The sequence below is a fragment of the Lathyrus oleraceus genome, chromosome 7 (genome assembly GCF_024323335.1).
Source record: "Lathyrus oleraceus cultivar Zhongwan6 chromosome 7, CAAS_Psat_ZW6_1.0, whole genome shotgun sequence".
NCBI classification, from domain to species: Eukaryota; Viridiplantae; Streptophyta; class Magnoliopsida; order Fabales; family Fabaceae; genus Lathyrus; species Lathyrus oleraceus.
In genome coordinates this window covers 460,566,485-460,580,789 of record NC_066585.1, presented here as the reverse complement: position 1 = coordinate 460,580,789, position 14,305 = coordinate 460,566,485, and the positions used below count along the sequence as shown (strand labels likewise).

The following is a 14,305-nucleotide window of genomic DNA, read 5'->3' as shown; positions in this document are numbered from 1 at the left end:
GAATCGGCAGCAGAATGATCATCAGCGCAATGAGGTTTTTTACGGGCATACGAGGAATCTGCGGCAGAATAATCATCTATATCGGTTGAACGAGGATATTCATGAGTACGAGAGGAATCTGCAGCAGAATGATCATCTAGATCATCAGTGGAATGGGGTTTTTTATGGGCATAGGAGGAATCTGCAGCAGAATGATCATCAGCGTAATGGGGTTTTTTATGGACATAGGAGGAATCTGCGGCGGAATGAGCATCTAAATTGGTTGAATGAGGATATTCATGAGTATGAGAGGAATCTGCAGCAGAATGATCATCTAGATCATCAGTGGAATGAGGTTTTTTATGGGCATAGGAGGAATCTGCAGCAGAATGATCATCAGTGCAATGGGGTTTTTTATGGGCATACGAGGAATCTGCGGCAGAATGATCATCAGTGCAATGGGGTTTTTTTATGGGCATACAAGGAATCTACAGCAGAATGATCATCCGTGCAATGAGATTTTTTATGGACATAGGAGGAATCTGCGGCAGAATGCAAATTTTTAGCATTCTTACCGTTGTTTTTCGGTCTCATATCTCGATAGGGTATGTCATCAGATGGTTTTCAAATATAAGCATAGATCATCTTTGTAAAATATTCAATAATACTGATTCTTTCTTTTCTGATTTTTTGCAACCAATTTTGGAATGTGGTGATAAAAGTATGTGCACTAACATCTTACTTGGTTACATTTTATTCTTTTGTATCAATCATCAATTATTGTGATAATTTCAATAGCTAATGCAAATTCTCTTTTCTTTCGGTTATCATGCATGCTTCGGCTCTAGAATGCCTCGGTAACTTTATATTCGTAACTCAAGTTTCAACGATTTGAATATTTTTCCTATCTTAAATTCATATTCATATTCTTGTTAAAATCTTGCAACTCGTATGAACATAGAATATCCAATGTTATTTGAACTGAGAAATCCTTCTGCTGATAAAACTACTCACTGCGGAGTTTTAGAATTCACAGCTGACGAAGGGACGGTATCCTTACCAAATTGGATATACATGTTTTCCTTTCATAGTGATTCCTTAACAAAGACTCCTGAAGTGATTCCGTTCTGTGGTTCGGGACGGCGTTTGGATGGAAAACCGGCGACTCCAATTCTAAAGCAGCAGCAACAAGAAATTGAAAATAAGACCAAGAGTTCTTCTGGAAAGCTTGTTTTTGGGTCAAAAGGAAATGCAGCTAATGTTTCTCTAAAAAATGAAAGTCAAGAGTCACCTAAGAAGAAGACAAAAACCAAAGAATTTCAAGCTTTCACAGGAAAGAAGTATTCATTAATAGGTTGATCCTTGTTGGATTGTTTTTCAGATATTGATATTAGTAGAGGATAGTTTAATTTACAGTAACTTTTAGAAGTTACTATATTCGTTGTTACATTATGAATATAATCGTTTCCTATTTACTATGCCTTTATTTCAAACCTCGTCTTTGCAATATCACTGTTATTTTTATGTACATCGTTGCATTAAAAAAAGACCAAAAATTGAACAACATAAGATAACCGACACTTGTTTCAATTGACACTTCATAGATATAGATGGAAAGGGGTTAAGCGAAATACAAGATCAATCATACAAAAAAATATAACAATTACTTAGGTGCCATGGCCACTATACTATACTTAAGACACCACAAACAAATATAAGTTATGCTTTTACTGTCGTTTCAATTGTAACCTATGTATAGAAGCACAGAGTCATTTGATCATCCTCCAAATAAATCTGTTTCTTTCAATATATCATTCCTTTGGAAAATAATTGATGTTCAAAAGTGGAAAACAAATCAAATACAAACTATGTATGTGGAAAACTCTAAAGTGGAACACTAATTATAATACTTAAATTGAAGTGCTCAAACAAAATGCAAATACTATTTGTTCAGTTGTCATAACTAAAATGCAAATACTATTTGTTCAGTTGTCATAACTAACTGGGTGGGACTACTTACCGCAACCGTATGGAGGCCCAAACGTTTCGCTGTCATTAAATAGCGGATACTGTCATCGAAGAACAACCGAAGAGAGCAAAAAATAGAAAGAAAATAAAATATTATTTGTCACAATAACATGTCTAAAGAATAAGAACAATGTAAGTGTTCTCATTTGTATTAATGAGGGAAGAAATATTTCTCTTACTGTTCTTTGAGGGTCAATGTCAGCCAACTTGAAAGCCTTTTCAAATGCATCAACTAACTTGCTAACTTCCAAATCCCTTGACTTTATTGGCTCATGGTAGATCATATATGCATAAGATGATGATATTTGAAATGTCCCTTGAGAAATTTGATCAACTGGGGAGATAGATTGTTGGAGAAGTTACTCAAGATACCCAATCAAACTAGGGTTTCCAAGGCAAATCACCTTCAAACTCTTGAAGAAAATTTGACCAATATAACATGTAGAGATCATTGGGACTCATATATGATGCTTATAATCATTCTTGAATCAATTCTTGGTTGTGCTCTTTGTTCATGAGGGTCTCAAATCCTAGATGTGATCAATGAATCGATGAACAAACACAATAAACTTCATGTTCAAGACGTCTTCATCTCAAATTCGACCATGGCGGAAGAAGAATCCACACATTCATCATGTTTTCACCTCTCGATTCACCTTGGAAGAGCTCCATTGGAACGGACACGCGGTTGGAGGAAAGTGTCTTTGATGCATTCGCTCATGTCGATCCACCATCCACGATTCCTCCTTGGGCACACGAAATTGGAAAAGCAAATGAAGCCAGGTCGCGATTAAACTGAGTTATGCGTGCAAAGAAAGAAGCGAAATCGAAGCGGTTTGAGAAAACTAACCGAATTACGACGTAAACAGGTATTGAATCTCTTCTCCTTTCTCTGTTTCTTCTTCTTGATCTCTCTGCTACCTTTTTTGCGTTGGTGTTGTGTTTTTATGTGAGAAAAGGGTGGAGAGATTGAGGTTGAAGCTCAACTGATTAGAGCTTCTGATGCCGAAGCTCTAACAGTTATGGTGGTTCAGAGCATGTGGTGAGGGCTGTGAAAGGTGGAGAGGAAAAATCACGGGAATAACGAGGGAGTGTCTCTGAAGAAGAAAATGAATCCAAAAATCTATTGTATGAAGAAGAATGAACTGAAACGAGTGTGTGTATTTATAGCAGTAGGATTCTGTTAGAAACTCAAATGAGATGAAATTGAAATTCACTTGTTAGTTAGAAATTAACATTCTGTTAGAAACTTAAATTGAAATGAAATTTTAGTGAAATGCATTCTAATCTTCTGTTAGTTATGAGGGTTAGTTAAATTTTGTTATGTTAATTTGTTGATTGCAACAATTAGTGTTAAATCAGTTGAAGTTAGTTAAAAATGCACTACTGGTTGGTTAATGAATGCTTTGAGATGTGAATGTGAAGTTAGCTTGTTAGACTGTGATGCTGTATTCATATATGTTAACTCTTTTTGGGTTGTGACTTGTAGATTGTGGCTGCAGGATATTGCACATTGTTGGACATGATTATTTCCGCTATCAAACTTGTAAGGCGAAGTTGGTTATAGGTTGTTAACGGTTAGCAGTTTAAAATTCTTTTGGCTTTGATGAAGTTAAGTGAGAATGTTATGTCTCGAGTGATCTCCTGCAGGACCGTGGCTAATGTTTCGTTGCTTAACTGTTATGATTTGGTGCTGGTTTTTGCTGTCATGTGGATGCTAGGACTTGGTGTTGGATTTGAATCTATACTTCATTAATTTGTATGTGTGGACTGAAATGTACCTTTTTATTGATAGGGTTTGTAGAATATATTGCTTATGATATATGGGAATGAAAGCCAACAATTGTTGTTGCCGAAGACCTTCTCCATCCGTATAAACTTAGCATGTAAGAAGTTTCTGATTTACCGTAGAGACCTTCAAATCAATAGCTGAGACATCCAATGTGTGTTGCTCGAGAAGGTCAGTTAACTTGTATGCAACAGTTCCAAGATGATCAACAGAATTCACAAGGGCTCCCACAACGCAATCTTTCAGGTTATAAAGTACCATTTGTTTCTGTTCACCATGGAGATGGGATTTTTCACAGTATTCTTCAGCAGAATAAAGTTGAGGCCTCAGGTTCTTCTTATATGTAGTCAGCTGGAAAAAAAACTTGTTAGCTTCCCTGCTAGGTTAGTTTTCAGTTGTTCAAATGAAACTCAATTAAATTCATGCATTGCTACCTGTTAATGATTATTGGTTGATTTGTTTTGAACTGCTATGGATGAAATGATTGTAAAGCTGTTTGAACTGGACTTGTGCAGATGTTAGGTTTTGATTTAGTTACATGAAACTTGTTAAAGTGGAATTCCTGTTAAAGCTATTATTGATGACATTTTCCTTATTAGATGAAACTCTGTTAAACCTACTACGACAATTGTTTGTTCCGTTAATAGTTACTTGTTAAAGTTGATTTCTATTGGAGATAGTTAGCTATGTGAATTATTTTCTGTTATGGTTTTCTGGTGTGGTTTATGTCAGTGCACATTGATGATAATTGTTAGTTAACGGTTGATTGTTTGGTGTTAGAATCCTATTAAGGCTACTATGGAATTGGATCTTAATACTTTATTAAAATGTTGATACTACACTTCTTATTAAACGCAATGCAAAAGATGTTTGGTTTAGGATGTTTAGTATGTGATGTGAATGCTATGAATTTGGTTATGTTTGGCTTGATTTTGATGCTAAATGATGCATTGATGATGTTTTAAATGCAGGGCTGACCTAGTGATGTGCAAGGCTTACTTAGGCTTGGAAAATGGGTCATACTATCAGGATGTTTGGAATGAAACATGAAGAAAAAAATGGTTACTTACAAGTGAAGAAATTTGTCCATGAAGTTGAAAACAAGTATGAAAGCATGAAGAACAAAATGGAAACTGGGATTAGGTTTATGGATTTGATGAGTTGACTTTGATCAATTGGTTGACCTAAAAGTCAACAGTTGATCAAAGTCAACTATAGGTCAAAAAATAAATTTTATAATCTTTTTGTTTGGACATTTGTAATGTGATATGTACGAATAAAATGCAAGCCTTTTTTTGAATGAGAAAATTTATTTATGATCAAAACACAACCATTTTCAAATTATCATTTTCCCTCCAAAAGGAATGTCTAAACCACTTTGAATTAAAGATCTTGAATGTACCATGTTCTTGAATGAATTATGAACTCTGAATGTAACAAGATCTTGAAATCAATGGACTGTAAAAAACATGAATAACAAATCTATGAATCAAATGGGAACTTGAGTCAATGAAACATGACCCAAGGGACTAGGAATGCCTTATGAATTTGAAATCAATGCATGAAACTTGAATGAATAAAGTGAAAACTTGAACAACAAGGCCATGAACCCATTGAGGCAACACACAAATGAATGTGTGAACTCAATTAACAGATGATCCTAATGAGTGATGGCATGATGCAAGTCAAAATGACCAATCAAACCCCTTTCATGAATTAGGGTTTCACACCAATGATCATGAGAAACCACGGATGACGTGTGACCTAGATCAAATGAGATTAGATCAATATGCAATGAAATATGAAGACAAGCATGAGTGGAACCAATTAAAACAAGCCATATACCATGGTTTAGTAGCCAAGTCCATGCATAGAAGATCAAACACAAGATCTTCTAGGAGAAAAGTCAAGAATTAAGGTTGGGATGCCCAGATGAATGTCCTGATATTGACTTCAAAAGTCAAGCCCCCAAAGAGACAAGCAATTATGGTTTCACTCCACATGATGAGTAATACCACAATCTTCAAGCCAACACCCTGATTTTCATTAGCCGCGAGCCTTGAACCTATGATACTTGTTAGCAAATGTTAATCATGAATGAATGATGAGTATGAATGAGACATGGATAAGGGTAGACGAAAAGTAAAAAGGGAGGGCGGATTTTGGGGTATGACAGTTGCCCCTATTTAATCTTCTCAGACCTGAAGGTATGAATAGAAACGACTTTCAAACATACACGGTAAGAGAGGATTAAATACTAAAATAACTGAGAAGTTTGCCCGCAGTGAATGAATGAAATGAGTGAGATGTAAGGTAAGGGTATTAATGGAAATTTGTCCAATGGATGGCGTATAGGATTTTGTATATGGTTATTCATTAGGGGTCAGATGACATGTCTGTGGGGAGAATGGGTCAGCCGTACAAAGAAATGTTTTATAAGGACATGCATGAAGTACGCAATATGCCATGTATGCGGTGTATGACTGATCTCTTTTTGTGTCTTTATCTGTATTTCTCATTCTTTTCTTTTTTCTTCTTTTTTATTTTCTTGCCTCTACTAACAAGTTTTGGCTTGTAACCGGTGATCAAAGTCTTCCCGTAGGATTCTACGAAGGTAAAAGAATTAGGTGTTTGCAAAAGGAAAGTACCCGTGGGTAAAAAAGAGTTTGAAAAGAGATTTTCTGCCAAAGGCAAAGAGAAGTCATATAAAAGGTAGGCAACTCAACTGAGAAACGACCTCTTCGTGCAACAGGTAGCAACGACTCCTTAGCAAGAGAGATGGAAATTTCCAAATACATTAAAGGAAAAAGGTGGACAAACTTCTCACACAAAAGGTGATGAGAACTACTTGACAAAAGTTTAAGAAGGAAACGGGAATGAGGGACAACCTTGTTGGGGAGATATGATTTTCTCGTCCAATAGGTAGCAACGACTCCTTAGCAAGGAAAAAATGAGGCTTCCAAACAAAAGGTTAAGAAGAAAGACGGTCGAATTTCTCGCACAAAAGGTGATGAGAACTTCTTAACAAAAGGTTAAGAAGAGAATGGGAATGAGATTCTCGTACAAAATGTAACGAGAGCTCCTAGACACAAGGTCTGCTGGGGATTTTCACACAAAAGGTAGTGAGAACTTCTTAATGAAAGGTTAAGAAAAAAGTTGGGTACTTTTCATACGAAAGGTAATGAGAAACTTCTCAATGAAAGGTTAAGAAGAAAGAATGGATATGATCTCTCATACAAAAGGTAATGAGAAACTTCTCAGTGAAAGGTTAAGAAGAAAGATGAATGGGATTCCTCATACGAAGGGTAATGAGAAACTTCTCAACAAATAGGTTAAGAAGAAGGCTAGCAAGGATTTCTCATACAAAAGGCAATGAGAAACTTCTCAACGAAAGGTTAAGAAGATAGATGGAATGGATGGTTATCTCATGCCAAAGGTAGCAATGACTCCTTATCAAGAGAAGATTTTCAATGCAAAAGGCAAATGACGCTTACAAAAGGTAAGCAGATTTAGGATTATAAATCCTCGAGCAAAAGAATGAGGAGACTTACAAAAGGTAAGAAACTGAGGATAACCGTCTTTATACAAAAGGCACAAAAGGAACTCACAAAAGATAAGCAAGAAGGGAATTATCTCTTATGCAAAAGGCGGGGAAGTACTTACAAAAGGTAAGTAACTATCAAAAGGTCACAAACATGTGTATAAGGAAAAACAATCATACAAAACCTGTTAGGTAAAACCTAGACTCAATGGGATTTGTCAGACGAATCTGGGCTTTAGCACACTCTAACAGATGGGGAACTTTGCGAATAGGTATGAAAACCTCATATCGTCCCTCAAGCACAATGGCGGGGATGAAGTTCTCAAATCATGGCTACCCAAATCCCGAGACTCACCAAACCTATATCAACATTTAAACAAACGGGAAGCAAAGATCTGACAAAGGTACTCTACTCGTGCAAAAGGCACCGAGGGGGAGACGTGATTTCGTGCACAAAGCAACGAAATAAACTCACGAAAGGTAAGTTATCTCAATAATCTTCTCTAAGCGAAAGGCAAGGAGGGCTGACACAAGTCAGAAAGGACTTACGAAAGGTAAGTGACTGATGAAAGATTTCAAGGGTACTTGCAAAAGGCAACACGAAGAAGAAATATTTTGGGGAAACCTGCAGGGAATACCGCTCGAGAGTTTTCATGATAATGTTCTCACAAGGGAGGAAGAATGTCTCAACGGAGGATTCTTTTATGCTTTCGAGAAAGACTTTCAAACTATTATGCATGTTTGTTTCATCAGGCATAATGCTCCATTTCGATGGAATATGCTACGCGCTTCATGATGCAATTATATATGATGAAAGATTACTTATGCAAGATTTTGATGCGTGGTCAGGCTTTTGGTTAAACGGTATAGTAGGTTTCTCAGAAGGGCCAATTGGGGCTGGGCTTAGTGTTTAGTGGGAAAGGTCCTAACTTCCCGACATCCTGATTGTCTCAAAATTGCTGGGAATATGGTGAAGCTAATAAGGATCTTCTGATGCACCACATTAATTTTGCACAACATTGAGTACGAGCACTCAGAGAGGACGGTAGTTCTTCCAAACTCCCACACTTACAATGGCTTCTGTGACTTTAGGCGTGCCGTGAACAATAATAGGAAATCATGGCAACCCCTTTAGTCATTTCAGAAGAGGTGTGAAAAAAATAGTTCTCATCACACCTTAATTTATTCAAAAATGATATTATTAAAATATAATATTTGATGGATTGACGCTCTTTTTGAAGAACAAATAGTGTGTGAAAGTTGGATTGGTTTGCCTTAGTAGAGGTGCCAATTCACCTTTTAAAATGTTAAATGGAAATGCCAATTTAATTGGCTAGAGTTCTAAGCAAGATTTTTTTAATTTAAAATATGAATATTTGAGAAAATTTTGAAAAAAATAATTATTTTAATATTATCATTGAAAAAATATAATTATTTAAAAAAAATTACGTTTAATTTAATTTTAATAAACCTTACAAAATTTCATCAATAGAAATATTCTAGAAACCAATCTGTCAAAATGATATTATTTTATATTTTGATTTGATTCATTTTGAAAATTTTTATATTTTTAATTGGGTCACGTCAAATTTAATATATAACATATATGTTTCATAAGAAAATTATGAGTTGAGTAAAAAAAAAATCTTAATAGTGTATTAAGGAAATAATATTTTAATATTTAAATTAATTTTATTAACTAATTGAAGGGACTTATAAAATATATTTTTGGAGAAAGAAGTTTAGATTTTTCTAGTAGTTAGAGGTAGAAATATTAATTTCCATTAAATAATTAAAAAATAAATATAAAAAATTACTAAATAACATTAAATTACTTTAAAATTATTTAAGAATTTTTATATTTTAGATAAAATATGATATTTATATTTTGATTTAATAAAAATATACTTATAAGAATATGGTATTTTGATATATCATATAAGTATTTTAAATTTTTCAATTTGATTTGACGGTATATAAATTGATATTGTAAAATTAATTTATATTATTACCGCATCACCGTTTTTTTATATTTATTGTTGTTGAATTCTATTTATAAGAAACAATGTTTTTTAAATTCATTGAATAATTTATCAGATATATAATTATTAATTATTCTAAAATAACTAAATCTAAAAAAATAAATTATATCCATAAATAAATAAGATTGAAGGGAATAATTAAATCTTTTGAAATAATTATATTATTGAGAATAACAAATTTAAGACTTTTACGGCATCAGCTTATTATTAGGATTCCTTTGAACCTCTCACATGCCATTATATAAACTAGTAAAAACCTTATTCTCAAACCACTATTTATTTTTGAGACTAGAAATTTTCTTCAAAGCACTTTCTTCGCTAAACAATACTCGGTGTTTTTTTTTTATTCCAAGGTTAGTGCGATGATAATGTTCAATATATCAGATATATAATTATTAATTATTCTAAAATAATTAAATCTAAAAAAATAAATTATATCCATAAATAAATAAGATTGAAGGAAATAATTAAATCTTTTAAAATAATTATATTATTGAGAATAACAAATTTAAGACTTTTACGACATCAGCTTATTATTAGGATTCCTTTGAACCTCTCACATGCCATTATATAAACTAGTAAAAACCTTATTCTCAAACCACTATTTGTTTTTGAGACTAGAATTTTCTTCAAAACACTGGACTTTCTTCGCTAAACAATACTCGGTATTTTTTTATATTCCAAGGTTAGTGCGATGATAACGTTCTATATATGAAACTTGATTATTGCTAGTTATTTTATGTTGTTTATAGTTGTTTTTGTTTTCCTTTTGCAGTTAATCGATTATCGTCTATTCTCAGCTCAATATGGTATGTTATTTGTCTTTTTTATTTTAGTTTGTATGTTCTTAATTCAGAATATATATGTTAACGCTGAGTTCTTTGTTGCTTATTATGGTTATTACCGTGCTTGCATTAACTGTTTTTTTCTTGTAGAATTCTGATGAAAATCAGTTGAATGAGGGTTTGCAAGAGGTGAATAATGTTTCACCTGAAAATAATTTGTCTGAAGATCAAATAAGTAATCACTCATATGAATATGATGATGATCAGTCGGATGAGGATTTTTATGAGGATCTAGATCAGTTAGCTGAGGATATTCATCCGTATCCGAGGAATCTGCAGCAGAATGATCATCTAAATCGGTTGAACGAGGATATTCATGAGTATGAGAGGCATATGCAGCAGAATGATCATCTAGATCATCAGTGGAATGGGGTTCTTTATGGGCATAGGAGGAATCTGCAGCAGAATGCAATTTTTGAGCATTCTTACCGTTGTTTTTCGGTCTCATCTCTCGATAGGGTGTGTCATCAGATGCTTTTCAAATATAAGCATAGATCATCTTTGTAAAATATTCAATAATACTGATTCTTTCTTTTCTGATTTTTTGCAGCCAATTCTGGAATGTGGTGATAAAAGTATGTGCACTAACATCTTACTTGGTTACATTTTATTCTTTTGTATCAATCATCAATCATTGTGATAATTTCGATAGCTAACGCAGAATCTCTTTTCTTTCAGTTATCATGCCTGCTTCAGCTCTAGAACGCCTCGGTAAGTTTATATTACTCAAGTTTCAACGATTTGATTATTTTTCCTCTCCTAAATTCATACTCATATTCTTGTTAAAATCTTGCAGCTCGTATGAACATAGAATATCCAATGTTATTTGAATTGAGAAATCCTTCTGCTGAAATAACTACTCACTGCGGAGTTTTAGAATTCACAGCTGACGAAGGGACGGTGTCCTTACCAAATTGGGTATACATATTTTCCTTTCATAGTTTACTGAGGAACCGTTTTTATTTACATAAGATGTGATGTTTTTATGTTGTAATTTTCAGATGATGGAAGATATGCTTTTACAGAATGGAGACATTGTATCTCTGAAAAACACAAGTCTTGTCAAAGGAAAGTTTGTGAAACTGCAGCCTCACTCCAAAGATTTTCTAGATATCACTAATCCAAAAGCAATGTATGAATGACAGTTGAATAATATCCTATCTAGTTACGTGTTTCTTAAGTATCATATTTGTGTCGGTAAAACTAATATTTTGTTTCTTTTCCGTGATCATTTTCAGGTTAGAAACTTCGTTGAGGAGTTACTCGTGTTTAACAACTGGCCGCACTATAATGATTCCGTATAACAACAAAAAGTATTACATTGATGTGGTTGAAACGAAACCTTGTCCCGCTATTTCTATAATTGAAACAGACTGTGAGGTTGATTTTGCCCCACCTCTTGATTACAAAGAACCTGAGAAGAATTTGCCATCTGATTTGTCTGATAAGGAATCTCCACAAGGTTTGGATTCTTTTATTATCTTTTGGAACATGCTTAAATATTCTGTCTGTTTTCAAGTGAAGATTTTGACTATATATATATTCTGCATTTCAGTTGAAGAAGAGGCAGAAACAAAGACTCCTGAAGTGATTCCGTTCAGTGGTTTGGGACGGCGTTTGGATGGAAAACCGGCGACACAGTCAGTTGAAGCAAGTTCGACTCCAATTCTAAAGCAGCAACAACAAGAAACTGAAAATAAAACCAAGAGTTCTGGAAAGGTTGTTTTTGGGTCAAAAGGAAATGCAGCTAATGTTTCTCTAAAAAATGAAAGTCAAGAGTCACCTAAGAAGAAGACAAAAACCAAAGAATTTCAAGCTTTCACAGGAAAGAAGTATTCATTAATAGGTTGATCCCTGTTGGATTGTTTTTCAGATATTGATAGAACAGTTTAATTTACATAAACTTTTAGAAGTTACTCTTCAATATCCATTGCTTTATTCGTTGTTAGATATGATTATAGTTATTTCCTATTGCCAGTCTTGTTTGATTTACTATGTTATTTTTATTACATTGCCTCCATTCTATTCTACGTTGCATTAAGAAAAAACCAAAAATTGAAGAACATAAGATAATTGACACTATAGATCTGTGTTTTAATTCACACTTCACTTCATAGATATAGATGCAAAGGGGTTAAGCGAAATACAAGATCAATCATACAAAATAAGCTTTTACTGTCGTTTCAATTGTAACCTATGTATAGAAGCACAGAGTCATTTGATCATCCTCCAAATAAATCTGTTTCTTTCAATATATCATTCCTTTGGAAAATAATTGATGTTCAAAAGTGGATAACAAATCAAATACAAACCATGTATGTGGAACACTAATTATAATACTTAAATTGAAGTGCTCAAACAAAATGCAAATACTATTCAGTTGTCATAAGTAACTGGGTGAAACTACTTACCGCAACTGTATGGAGGCCCAAACGTTTCGCTGTCAACAACTGAAGAGAGCAACAAATAGAAAGAAAATAAAATATTGTTTGTCACAATAACATGTCTAAAGAATAAGAACAATGTCAGTGTTCTCATGTGTATTAATGAGGGAAGAAATATTCCTCTTACTGTTCTTTGAGGGTCAATGTCAGCCAACTTGAAAGCCTTTTCAAATGCATTATCAAAGGGTTTGCAGATAACCGGTGTCTTGGGAAGCACCATATCAGAATCAGGCTGGCGTGTATACTCGCAGAAATCAAAAATTTCTTCGCCGTTTTTGTCATCAGGAGGTCTGATATCGTCCAATAATTCTTTCAAAACAGCCCTCCAGCCCAAGTCTTTTAAGCACTCTTATCGCATATCCCATGTCCGCATTCGTAAAACCCTGCAAAAGAGAAAACACAACAAATAGAGACTTGCTCCAAACTTTCATTGTCAAGAAACATGAAAGAAACTTACCACTTTCCTACAAGGCAAGCTTTGCAAAATTCCTTTGAGAACGGGGTCCGGTTTCAATAGACTATAAGGCAATCTTCCATGAATAGAACTATTCAACACACAAAACATTATATCAATATGCTAATTACTCTCATACCAATATAAAAAATAAAAAGGGCAGAAAAATTCAATGAAAAATTACCTATGAAAGTCATTATAGTCAAAGTCATAACCAATTGCCTGACAAGAAGACAAGAAACAAGTTCATTAAAAAAAGTGTTTTCCTTTTCCTACACTTCATTAAAAGGTTGAGATATAACAAAATAGTACCCTAAGACCAACCATTATTGTCCCATAAGTCTTGTATAATGAATTGGACAACTCAGGAACTTTTTCAGCCTCCATTCCAAGCTTTTGAAGCATATACTCTATACAATACATCATTTTTTCTTTAAAATGTCTTTTTCTTTAAAATGTCCTGTAATATTAAAAGAAATACGAATCCGTTTTATTCACCAGGAAAGTTATATGAATCTGTTTTATTCGTCAGGAAAGTCTCCGATAAAGATCAAACTTTGAAATACGGAGACTTTCGAGCATCTTGAGAGGAGTTTGATTCGTTGGTTAGACGAAGACATTGAAGACAGTGAAAAGATTAGAAGAATCAAAAGGCTTCTTACATGTTCAACAATGATGGAGAACATCGTGTCTTGAAGTCAGTTAAAACTTACCGTGATTGTCGTGTTATGATGCATAGTTTAGATGATATTGTCATAATGGTTGTAATCTCCTAGATATGTTGTTGTGTTTAGTCATTTTATTTGTTTTTCGTGTTGTTGTTTAATGTATGCTTGTGTTCGTTTTGTTGTAACAGAAATTTGTAATCAATATAAAATGAATGTTGTATTCAGTATAAAATTAAATGGTTCCATAAAATAAATCATATATTAAAAGCATATAAAAAATAGAGACAATAATTATGTTCTAGAGCTTTCTCCAATATTGAGATATTTTTTACCATTGTGTCCGGGCTGACAACATGTACTACATATGGAGATAAAATGTTCGAAATGGTCCATTATCTCTTATACATTGAACCAATCTTTACAGCGTTCAAACATTGTAATCACATGTGTGTTAGTTTTGTAAGTTTTCTCCTTAATAAATTTCGTACAACTTTCATTAAACAGTTGCCCCAATT

General features: G+C 33.8%; 1 protein-coding gene and 1 pseudogene across 4 annotated transcripts in view; one reads left to right on the top strand and one right to left on the bottom strand.

Annotated features, from left to right (window-relative positions):
- The window catches only part of LOC127105056 (uncharacterized), a 100,613-nt gene that overhangs the window by 35,665 nt on the left and 50,643 nt on the right, over nucleotides 1-14,305 (top strand). For 2 of the 4 annotated variants that reach the window (XM_051042222.1, XM_051042223.1), the window contains exons 1-9: nucleotides 2,279-2,876; nucleotides 10,155-10,188; nucleotides 10,315-10,683; nucleotides 10,775-10,799; nucleotides 10,903-10,935; nucleotides 11,021-11,142; nucleotides 11,226-11,356; nucleotides 11,463-11,686; nucleotides 11,780-12,070. In XM_051042222.1, the coding sequence (XP_050898179.1) occupies nucleotides 10,186-10,188; nucleotides 10,315-10,683; nucleotides 10,775-10,799; nucleotides 10,903-10,935; nucleotides 11,021-11,142; nucleotides 11,226-11,356; nucleotides 11,463-11,686; nucleotides 11,780-12,070 (1,198 nt within the window). In that variant the 5' untranslated portion in view covers nucleotides 2,279-2,876; nucleotides 10,155-10,185. Of the gene's footprint in view, nucleotides 1-2,278; nucleotides 2,877-10,154; nucleotides 10,189-10,314; nucleotides 10,684-10,774; nucleotides 10,800-10,902; nucleotides 10,936-11,020; nucleotides 11,143-11,225; nucleotides 11,357-11,462; nucleotides 11,687-11,779; nucleotides 12,220-14,305 lie in introns of those variants that run through there. The other 2 variants (XM_051042221.1, XM_051042224.1) reach the window with 2 other exon arrangements.
- LOC127105062 (suppressor of disruption of TFIIS-like) lies at nucleotides 1,809-13,528 on the bottom strand (annotated as a pseudogene).